Here is a 12387-nt window from a genome sequence, read left to right on the forward strand (position 1 = left end):
AACTGCCACCAGACACATCCATGTGAATATGGTCTGGTCTGAAAAACATTACATGGGACCATTGTTGATTCCACTACTTCCACTTAGCTCACACTTTATCTTTTGCATCTCCGAGAAAACTGATCCAAACCGCAATAGTTCATTATTTCCATAATTACATTTGTTTTTGAGAGTAGTACATGCATGAAATTGCATGAGGTTGGTTGTTTAACTCTGCACTCATCAATATTCCAGCTATATCGTTGTAGTCTGTAAATAACCGACTCTGGACCAGACAGTCTGAGAATCCAATGCCATTAGTTGCCTTTTATGACAAGCATGGGTTTCTGAAGACAAATTCTGTCCCAATTTTTTGATGGGCAAATTACAAAAGGAGGTTTCTAAGTAATGGTCAAGGCACAAAGTGGTAAACTGATGAATATCATATTCAAAATATGTCCTCCATTTTCATCAATCAAAACCAAGTTTTCAAAGAAACTACCCTTTTATTCCAAAAGCATCCTGGCCATGATAATGACAATTCCATGAATGGTGTTAGAAATGTAATAACTACCTAGCCTTGTTCGCATTTCTATTTTGTAAAACCTTTCACAACATTGTACCTATACAAAGATTGAAATGGGTTTTAGAACTGGTGCAATATTTATTTGGTTTTATTAACTGACGTAGTGATACAATTTGTATTCATTGTATGACAGATAGCGGGGTAACCTGTTGATGTAAACTGTTACCACCAGATCTCTTTAAGTTAAGAGATGAAATATTTGTGCACCAGCCCACTCTCCCATCCCAATCCTTCCAGAAGATATCTGACATCAAAACATTTAAACTGATCTCAACCTCTAAAGTATATATTCAAATATGTTTCCTGAACTAAAGATATTGCACACATTATGTATTGTGCACGAAATGAAAGATCTTTCCTACTAGAATCCTACGGACATTCCTGATGTCTTCATACAGCTACCAGTTACTAAAAATCCATAACATGCTGAAGACATTTCTAGTCACTGTATTGTAAGACACACATTAAATGTGAAAGCTTGAAAAATGACAAGCTCCCAGCTGCTTTCTGAAAATAACAGTTTATGTAATGTATATACAATGCCATTTAGAATGTTGTCAAATATAACCTTATATTTGGGATTACACTTTCTGAGTAAAGTACAGATTCTAGTACATTCATTAGGTTGAATCCCATCTGGGTTTCAAACCCACACACTTAACAGTCAGGCACCTAATCTCCAACACTTAATGTCAGCAATCTGATCATCTCAAAAGCTGATTTTGTATAATGGAGCATATATATTACAGGAATATACATACTGAATTTGAAATAATTTTCTTAGAAGGCACAATGTGTTAACACACATACTTGCTAAAAGCATGACTGTATGTTGATAAAAACAACTATAGAGAGGGAATTATGCACTAAGATATTTGCTGATCATCCTAAGATGGATGCTTAGCAGAAATATTCAATAAAATGATCATCCATGTACATGTCAAAAGAGTAATACTAGGACTGTATAATACCTGATTACTACTGACAACAATCAATAAACACAACCAAGTAGCTGCCTGCACTAGAAATTCTAAAAAGATTATTATGACAAACTCAGCTGACATACTGACCAATTTATCACACATTGCCAAAAACCAATAACAATGTTTCTAATGCCAGATAATCAGTGGGACTATGAACAAGGTATTGACTGCTTGAAAGATACTCAAGCAGCCAATAAATGTCAGCTGTCACAACAACCCAGCACAATTGCTGTGTACATTCTTTGTGAGCACTTGTGGTCAAAATACAGATTATGACAAAAGCCTTTTTATTCAGTGGGGAATATTTTGGCATGGTGTCTGTCCATAGCTGATTCTTCCTGCAAACCTCTGTGCATAGAAATCAAGGAAAATGTGGATACATATAATTCTTGGTTACAAAATGAGCAGTGTCTGAAGATATCCAGTTAAGTTCACTGAGCCATCACCGTCTTGACATAGTTGATTCTTGCAGGATGCTCATCTGCTGGTCTGTTGATGGGAGTCCACACTGGCTCACCAACAAATAGTCTCAAGGCCTTAATGTAGTTCTGAAAAGATTAAATTTGTCATCAGGTAATGAATTTTATCACATAAGCTCCAGTTTTGTACACTTAACAGATACATATGTAATTCCCAGACAAATAAAGGGCTTTGTAAGATATTAGTCAAGACTGCATCAACAAGAAGTCAAGTGTTTACTATACTTGATATGTAGACATAGCTTTTAGCAAACAAAATAATGTTACAAGTCCTGAGGTAAATAGGTTTTGCTGTGTCATGACAAGTATAGCATAATATATCTGACACAACAGTAGACACGTGATGATGTCCTGTCTGTGTGCATGCAGTTGTTGTGTAGACCCATGCTACAAGAGGGTAAGATATTTACTGCTGTTTCACCATGACACAGCAAGACCTACTCACTGTTGGAGATTGAACTATATACATCTGACTCTATAACACTACTACAGGTAAACAATTGCTTGTGGTATTACTCTAGAAAATATGAAAAGGAAAAATATACAGACAAATGTCTGACCTGGGTAATCCAGTCTATCTATCCAATGCATTATTATAGCTAAGGAGCACAGCTAACGACTCTTTAATACATTTTAAAGAATGCTTGACATAAAAAGATGTTGAGTCTCATTGAATTAACGCCTGCATTGTTTAAAAGGAACAAACTGTAAGTTAGAATTATCAGACACCAGGTGTTACCTTTGTGTCCAAGGTGAATCTGTGATAGATCCCGGCTGGCAAGATAATGAGATCATCCTTCACACACTCAATTCTGATCCATTTGTCATTCTTGTCCCGAACATCAAAGTAACCGCTGCCATCAAGGATGAAGCGAATTTCTTCATCTGAGTGAAGATGTTCCTCGAAGAATGCCTTTATCTATTTCAAAAAGAACAAGAAGAAGATAGTCATCAATATCCCCAGAAATGGCAAAATACACTTCGTGAATATGTCTACTAGTTATGATTATGTCAAATGTTTTGGTGTGTATAGAAAAGTGGAAGGAGAGGATTGAAAGAAAGGAGCATTACCACAAAATTCAGTCGAAGTCAAAATTATTGCCATGGAAACACAAAAATATTTCATTCAGAATTTCAAAACTCACAAATGGCACCTGTACTCCACAAGACCTACAAATATACCAAGTTTAGTGAAGAAATAAGGAATGGTTTTAAAGTTCCAATCCGGAAAAGACAAACATGCACGGACAGATGGAGCACATTTTAACACCCCCAACAAACCGTGCTTTGGGGGATAATGAAGAATCTGAGTCAGTGTCGACTAGTTACTAGGTATGATGATGTCAAATGTTTTGGTGTGTATAAGGCAAGGTGGAAGGAGAGTATTGAAAGATCTGCTCCAGAAAGGGGCACTACCACCAAATTCAGGTGAAGCCAAACATGTTGGCATGGAGGCACAAAAAACATTTTATTCAGAAATCCGAAACTACCAACAGGTACCAGTACACTACCAGACATATAGATGTACCAAGTTTGGTGAAGAAATAGTGAATGTGGCTCTGCTCCGGAAAAGAACACTGTCACAAATTTCAAAGTCACATTTGTTGTCATGGAAACACAAAAATATTTAGTGAGAATTCAAACAAGAGTCATCAGAAGATGACATATCCCTCCGGCCACCCACATGTTTGAAAGGGCAAACAATCTCAGAGCTACTCACTGATTTTTTAGACTAAGTTTGAATTGTTTCCATGGAATTCATGACAATTATAAATGCCATATATCTGTAACCAGCAAAGTCACAATTTCAAGATCTGTCTCCTATATCTGCCAAGATCTGTTGAAAGATATGAAATGGTTTTCGAGTTGTGCTGTGGGAATAAAAAACACCTCTCACTTTCAAGACTATGTCCGAAACATTTTCATGTAAACCAAGAAAATAATAAATCACAAAAACCTGTAAATACCAATAGGCACCACTACAGGTTCAGACTGATATATCTACCAAGTTTTGCAGAAAAATATTGAATGATTTTTTAGTTCTGCTCTGGAAATGAAGCCCACCCCTCCATTTTCAGACTAAGTCCGAAACGTTTCCATGGAAACCGAGAAAATAATAAATCACAAAAACCTGTACATAGCAAAAGCCACCACTTCTGCTTCTGACTGCTATATCTACCAAGTTTTGCAGAAAAATATTTAACGGTTTTTGAGTTCTGCTCCGGAAATGAAGCCCACCCCACCATAAGACTAACACCAAAATGTTCCATGGAAAAACAAAAAAAATATAAATGCCAAAAATCTGTAAATAGCAAAAGGCACAGCCATAGGCTGAGATTACTATATCTATCGAGTTTAGTCTAAAAATATCGAATGGTTTCTGAGTTCTGGTCCCGAAACAAAATGATTACGGATGGACGGAGGGACAGACGGACAGACGAGGCGTCGACTAAACCCCCCCTGCATTACATGCCGGGGGGATAAAAGTACCGAAAGGAACCAGTACACTACCAGACCTACCCACGTACCAAGACTGATGAAAAGAGAATGTTAACCATGTGTAAACCATACCTGATGGATCAAAGGTGAAAGACATTGCGCAGTACATACTTCCAATGTTAACAGGTGCTTACAGTGCTACAGGTGTGCGTGCTGTCTTTTCTGCACCTTATTCAATAATGATGATGATGGGGCAAAATCCAGATTTACAAAAATTATTGCTGATCTAGGTGAGAACTGTTTGAAATGACTACCTTCTCTTCATAATTCGGCAGTTTGGTCTTGGTGATTTCAATCTGATCGTGATACGTATACCCTCTGTCTTCACGCATCTTTTGCAGCTCTTTGTTACTCTCATAGCCATCTGCAGAAATCTGAAAACAAATCAAGCAATGTGAGACTCTGAAGATGGGTGCTGTTGGAATAATGAATAGAAGTACAACTCACAGGTCACCTTCATATATAATGCTGAATAATATATCATACATACAGTAAATAAAATGAAGAATATCCAAAAAACCAATGGTCTCTCATCATACCTTTAATGCAAAACATCTACGTCCCTTGACACAAATCATCTCTAAGAAGCTTCACTTCCCTTCTAAACTTTACAGAGCTACAGTCAACTTTTGGGGTCATTAAACTGTGTGTCTATGCACATTACAGGTACATGTATAAAGTAACTGGAGTAATTATTGATGAAAGGTTCTATTTCAGCAAATGAACTCGCCAACATGAAATCTTTCTTATCACTTCTCAGAGTACTGTTCAAATATAAATAACAAACATGTGAACCAACATTTTATACTTTACTATATGTTTACAATTAATGGAAAACAGCAAAATATCGAATTGAATTTCGGTGAGGTTGGTATAATTTAATTTTAGGATACACAATTGAAATGAACACAAGCAAGTATCAGTCTAAGTAAACTTAGCTCCAGCGCTTTTCTTTACACTCTTACACTGGGTTGAATAAACCTAGTAGGAGGTCGTGTGAGGTAACCTTTGAGCAACCTATGACTCTCCAGTCAACAAGACAGCTAAACGGATTTAACCAATCAGACAACGGCTACTGTTTAGGGTTTGGTAGGACTTAAAAAATACACTGGTCACTGACAATGATCTCTCAACAAACGAAAATTCATATATAACACTGATATTTCACCTCCAGTATATATGCTTTTTGGTCTCAGTTGACATGGTTACCATTAGCTAATATTTCCAGAAGCTGACATCCTTGAATATTGCGAAAAGTGATATTTTCAGTGACTGTTTATTCCCTGTTGTGGCGTGCTCCATGTGCATCACCTATAAGCAATCATAGGGAAAATAGCATTTGGAATCATTTGGTTACAAACCTTTACGTGGGTAAAAAAGCAAACGGTATGTGTGAATGTCCATTTTCAGAATTTGGTAAGCTGTGCTCTGATTGGTCAATCTCAAAGGTTACCTGACGCGACCTCCTACTAGGTTTTGTTAGATGCAGTGTAGGAGTGTAATGAATAACAATGGGGCTGAGTTTACTTAGACTGAAGCAAGTACATAACTTAAAGACCCAAAGGCTATCTGAATCTCTGAATGGGTTGCTGTCTCATACAGTTCCCTCAGTAAGGAAGAAATCAGGATGACCAAAAGTCACTGATAAATCTTCTTCTTAAACAAACGCACCTGATCACCAAAGCAAACTTTGGATCTAAATGAGACAGTGACATTCCAGTTAACAAGCATAGGAGAGAGTAACTAACATACGTCAAAGGATACAAACCTTGGTTGCAGGACAAAAAGACCATAAGTCTGAGGCTATGTTACTGCCTCACTTTGAAAATACAATGCTCAACACACATATTCAGTGAAGCATGGCAATGTCCTTCATGGGGAACAATTGCATTTTTCCATAACCATGTGGACAGAATATCTACTTTAAAATCATCTAATAATTCATTTTTTCTATCCTCAGACTAGTACAGTTATAGCCATCTGAAGTCTCTGTAGTGTTAAGGTGTCATACATTCCTGTACAGCCACATGACATCTGGGTCATCTGCTTCACTGAACATACAACAGGTCTGCTAAAAACCAACCTTCGGCAAACTGTCAAAGGGTTCATACATGAGCACTCTTTAGTCTATCTCACACTGATACAGACATCAAAGTATGTTCGTGTGTGTCAAGATGATCAATCGTGTTCCCTTCTCAGCTTTAGCAACTTTTATCATTCCCTTTCCAGGGACTAGCCATTTCTCATAGGGGTAGATAACCTATGCAGATCAGAGCTACAACATGTCCTCAGCAACACATGCTTACTGTAAGAGGTGGTCAATTTGATATACCTGTTTGACATATGTCAATTTATCTCAGCTGTGCTGACCAATCCTAATATCAATCACTGGATTGTCTTACTGAAACTCTATTATTTACAGTGAGTGAGTGAGTGAGTGATTGAGTGAGTGATTGAGTGAGTGAGTGAGTGAAGATTCCAAAGGTCACATGCAACCAAAAAATCACATGTAATTAAATCACAGATATCACTTATTCATGATATATAAAATGCATAGCTCATTAAGAAAAAACAAAAAAACAAAATTTATGCTTATAATCGCAAAATCAAAAGTGCAACATTTTGTACTTGAGTTTACCTCACTCAAATCAAAACATCTGTGTTACCGAACCCAGTCAGAGCCGATGGGTGTGTATTTTTCTTAGGCCATTGGTTCACTTGCCAATATGCTTTGCCTGCTCTTTGTCTAAGTATGACAGATGTTAATTTCTAACTGTATGAGGTCAATAATTGAAGTTGTGCTTTGCATATTGTCAATAGCAGACAGGCAGGCAGACATATAAGTGTCAATTAACCAGAGAATGAGTTACTTGTAGCTCTGTGACAGAGCCTGCTCATCAGAATCAACAAGGATTTTTTTTATGTAACGAGAAAATTAGTTACTTTTATGTGTTCAAAATCAAGATTAGATTACTGCTCACAAACTCATACTCCTGGCAGGCATACTCTTTCGAGCTCCACGAACCTTTCCACTGCACATGCATTGAGCGCAGCACGGTATAGCTGTTGAAACCACTTTTTAACAATCACCTTTCATTCCAAACTTAATCATGTTTATAGGCTGAATTGGCATTTTTGATTATTTCTTTCAGTAAGTGTATACCAAAAGGTATCAGACTCTGCAAAGTTGTGTTTTACATTGCATGTGACCTTAGTTTAAGTCACATCACCAATAATTCAGCCATATCGTTACTAAAAAACAAGTTATAAGTACATAATAAAATGGGTAAATTATGAAATCCTGTCAGTGAAGGCCAGTAAAATAACTAGTTTATCACAGATTTTAATTTAAAACTAGTAATGAATTCTGAATCATCATAACTATATATGACAATACAATATCATATTAGCAGGCTATATATTGCAAATAACTAAATGTCTGGGTGCAGGACTGACACTGCCAGTGTCAAATTTTTCAAACGCCACATAAAGGAGAAACCAACCAAACTAACATACGGGATGGGATGTACATGGACATTACATGACAGTCATATTCAGTCCCATAAATGACATTTTTATAATGCCTTGCTATCTGTGAAATGACAATCAAACCTTACAAAACTGTTAAAATGGTAAAATACACATAGCTATGAAATAATTTGAGAACCCTGTCTTTTGCTGTGGCATATTCTCTGATTGCAACCCCCACCTCCCTCCCAACCTCCCCCATTATGCACTTAATAAGTGCACTTGACCAGCTCCCTGGTGATGAGTCATGTTTCCAAGATATAACACACCATGAATGACCTCATATTGTAGAACATGTATATGGCACGAGTGAGTCTGTGCTTATCTTCAGCAATAGTCCAGCAATATCATGGATGGAGACACCATCTTCATGAAAAAACTGCCTCCCCCTACTCCCTTCCCATATCAGTCTAAGTAGACTTATCCTCAGTGCTTTTCGTTACACTCCACCACTGAGTCTAACAAAACCTAGTAGAAGGTCGCGTCAGGTAACCTTTGAGCTACTTATAACCGTCCAATCAAATGCAAGACGGTTAAATACATTTAACCAATCAAACAACAGCTTCTATTTAGGGATCGGAGGGACTTTCAAAATATTTAGGTTACCGACACAGATCTCTCCACAAACAAAAATCTGCATATAACACAGTTATTTGACCAGCTGTATATACGCTCTGGGGTTCTGTTGACATGGTTATCGTTAGCAAATATTTCCGCAAGATGACATCCTTGAATATTGCCCAAAACACTATTTTCAGGGACTATTTACTCACCGTTGTCATGGCCCAAAACACTATTTTCAGGGACTGTTTACTCACCGTTGTCATGGTTGTAACGTGCGCTGTGTGCATCACCCGGAAGGGATCGTACACTAAATAGCATTCGGAATCGTTCAGGTACGAGTTCAAAAAAGATAAAAAGTTCAAAAGGTATGTGTGAATGTCCACTTTCATGATTTGGTAAGCTGTGTTCTGATTGGTCAATCTCAAAGGTTACCTGACGCGACCTTCTGCTAGGTTTTGTTACATTCAGTGGTGGAGTGTAACGAAATACACTGAGACTAAGTTTACTTAGACTGTTCCCATATCAAATGATAAAAAAATCAACTCCCAAACATCCGGCTCTCTCCCCTATATTAATATGTGTATATCAAATGTGATGAATGAGACTGTAGACTGACTCAGTCATAAGGTCAAAGAAGGGGGGTGGAATTAGATGGATTAAAATATTATGTAACATTTTATATACTAGTATACATTCCTAAGACAATCTCACACAGTTTAATGGAATCCAGCCTTATGAATTACGAGCAAGTGCAAACTTACGAATTTTTGCAAACATTTTATCAGACTCTGACACTGGCCATCTTGTCTCAAAGACTTTTTCTTCTTGCAGTTTGACAATTATCGTCATTTATTAGCGTTTTTCAACGATTTGCTCCAATATTTCTTACTATATAATGAAAAGAAATATTTATCTTGACGATAGATTAGCTATTCACCGACGTTTTCTGCTTGTTTACACTTGCCAATCGTGTTTCTCCGAATTACGTGGCGTGGAAAAGCGTGGTAGTGTATATTGTGCTTTCCCAACAACTAGCAAGACCAATTATCGCCATTTCTGAATTTTTCATGTCATTCACCTAGTCTCACATGACATCCCCCCGATGTGCTTGGGTCTGGTCTTCCGAAGGATTCATATTTGTTACGACCACAATGTAAAATACTCACAGTATCCTATTGTTTTGGGTTTTTTTGTTGATGTGTCAATGTTTGAAATACTAAGGAAGTTCAAGTAAAGCTGCCTGCGTAAGCGCTACAACCAGGTGTTGGCAATAACTGGTAGGCGGCAATAACTGGTCGCTAACCAGTACTGTTAGTGTTACAATTCAAATACTGTCGGGTGAAACTGAACGTTGATTGTACTTAATTGACCAGTCAACGTATCTGTTTATAAGCGGTGTTACTGAGGCTTGACAATGTATACATTAGCAGATGGACTGTCTGTTACTAGGTACATAGTGCCTTCTCTATCAATGATACCGACAACATGTACTTTTCACATTGCTTGTTGAATATAGGTCGTTTCAAAAGCAATTTTCACTGCTACACACAAAGTCTCTGCTAAATACAATTTGTGTACTGCTAGAAAATAACACAAACAAGCAGCTTGAGGACTCGAACATAATGTATCAGACGAAAGCAACAGTGACGATCCTGTTAAAAGCACCCTCAATAATCCAGATTATCAATATACCACACGCTGGATAATCGACAACAGCCCAGCGGGGTCATTCTCAGGTGAACATGGTACGTCTTACCTGGTAGTATTCGACACCTGACACATCTCTCAGCGTATCTAGGTCGACAAACTGCGGAGGATCCTGCATGTGCGGCAGACGCTGATCGGCGTCAGAACTGTCCATAAACCATGCTCTCACCATCTTGATTGTTGTCAGCCGAGACGATCAAACTCGCTGTGCAGGAATATGGATCTGTTTTGATTCATGTAATCACGTGATACGTGGAAGTTTAGTTCGTTTTCACTCGCCCCTTTCCGTAACCCGCTTAGAAAGCGCTCGGGTAAACTCGGTCTATTTCGCCAAAGTTTATCGTACTGGAGCTGACACAGGAATGACATGTTTTGATCACGAATGCTATGCCTGTCAAGGTCGGGTTGACTATTGTCCTAAAATCCACCTGGACGACTCCATACGTATGACATGTAAACATCCGACACAAAATGTTGATATATCATATTCTTCTGTTTTCTGATCATAAACGGCACACTTTTACCGTCCTCCGATTTTTTTTTAGAATACCCACTTGTGAGACGCATTATTTAATGGTTTATGGTTGAGTGCACCAGGCCGGGTGTTTCCACATCCCTACAAGGAAAGTGGAACAGCCTAATGGCTGAAGAGAGCACACTGTTCGTAAAAGAGCATAAATTATCGTTTTCAGTAGAGAACATCGATAGATACAGAAATAACGTAATAGAATAATAAAGATATCGATCTAAACTAAAGCCTAGCCTATGAATATATGTAGTTTGCTAGTAACAAACAAACCCATTTCAACTTAAAAAAAAAAGCCCCAAGGTGACCAAAGATTTTGAGGAAATCTAGTATTGCTTCATTTAACTACAGGCTTTATAGCACCGTAGATAAAGCTTGGTAGCATAGGCAAAACAATGTGGTTCGAGGGCTGTTAGACAGACTAAGACAGACTACTAGTAATTTGGAGCGGGCATGTCGACATCGGCACTTGCTGAAAGCCTGCTATACGAAGGAGATCGTATACAGTCGTCAAAGGTTTATAAATAGATTTATATTAACTATATAGTTATTGCAATCAAATGAGTTACGTTGAATTAGGTACAGACAGGTAAGAGTTATATATTGGACCACTCGACTTTGTTTCCATAGACTTACATGCTAAATAATTTTCATGACTTAATTTTTCGTAAGATCCAGGTCAAATTTTGCACAGTTGTGAAGAATCATGTTACCTACCATCACATAATTTCTGTTTAATTTTCTGTGGCTTATTTATCGAATGGCAGCAAGTTAATCAACATATGCAGTGCCGAAACTCCTTTAACGTGGCAGCCTATGGGATTGTGCATCGTAAGTTGACAAATGTGATGTCATTAGTTAGATAGTGGGCGGAAAATTGAACTGAAATTATGCGCGCAGAGATGATTTCACATTTTCCTGGTAAATTTTACAAAGATCAATCCTATACTCACTTCATCACATTTTTTACGCTACACTGAATATCATGTAAGTCTACGGAAATGACGGCAAGTGGCCCCATATAACGGGTCGGGTCGGGTCGGGCACGTTCTGTATATACCCCATCACTATATCCGCAAAAGTAATAAAACTGGCCTAAGTCAGTATGCTGTAATAGTATGACTGAGGGGCAGGAAGTAGAAACGGTAGTAGAGTACAACGATCCGGGTACAATCATTGATAATAAACTTTTGTAGAAATCAAATTCACATCGCGTTCAAGTTGAGACACAACAGAGGCTATTCTTTCTGGGAAAATTGCGATCTATTAATGTAGACATGCGCTACTATCTTTAAATTATATATCTACCAAACATTCATCAACAGTATTTTAACTTTCTGCCTTTATGCATGGAACCATGGCAAACTTTCTCTTTCACAGAAAATCAAAATTGACAAAATTGTTAAAGATATCTAGTAAAATTTGCGGCTTCTCTTTTGAGTCACTTGCTCTTTGTTATGCGTAAAAAATGCTCTGGCCATTGATTCTGATCCATGACACTATTTAAATGAATTTTATGGATTTCTACCTTCTATC

At 37.7% G+C, this 12387-nt stretch overlaps 1 protein-coding gene across 1 annotated transcript; it reads right to left on the reverse strand.

Annotated features, from left to right (window-relative positions):
* Positions 1–465: 465 nt before the first annotated feature.
* LOC137278531 (acireductone dioxygenase-like) lies at positions 466–10649 on the reverse strand. The gene is made up of 4 exons (XM_067810919.1): positions 10375–10649; positions 4781–4900; positions 2767–2946; positions 466–2096 (listed from the first exon to the last, which is right to left on the reverse strand). Exons 1-4 carry the CDS (start codon positions 10495–10497, stop codon positions 1980–1982), a joined length of 540 nt encoding a protein of 179 aa, XP_067667020.1. The 5' UTR covers positions 10498–10649; the 3' UTR covers positions 466–1979.
* Between the last annotated feature and the right edge of the window lie 1738 nt (positions 10650–12387).

This window comes from Haliotis asinina, chromosome 3 (genome assembly GCF_037392515.1).
Source record: "Haliotis asinina isolate JCU_RB_2024 chromosome 3, JCU_Hal_asi_v2, whole genome shotgun sequence".
In the NCBI taxonomy this organism is placed as follows: Eukaryota; Metazoa; Mollusca; class Gastropoda; order Lepetellida; family Haliotidae; genus Haliotis; species Haliotis asinina.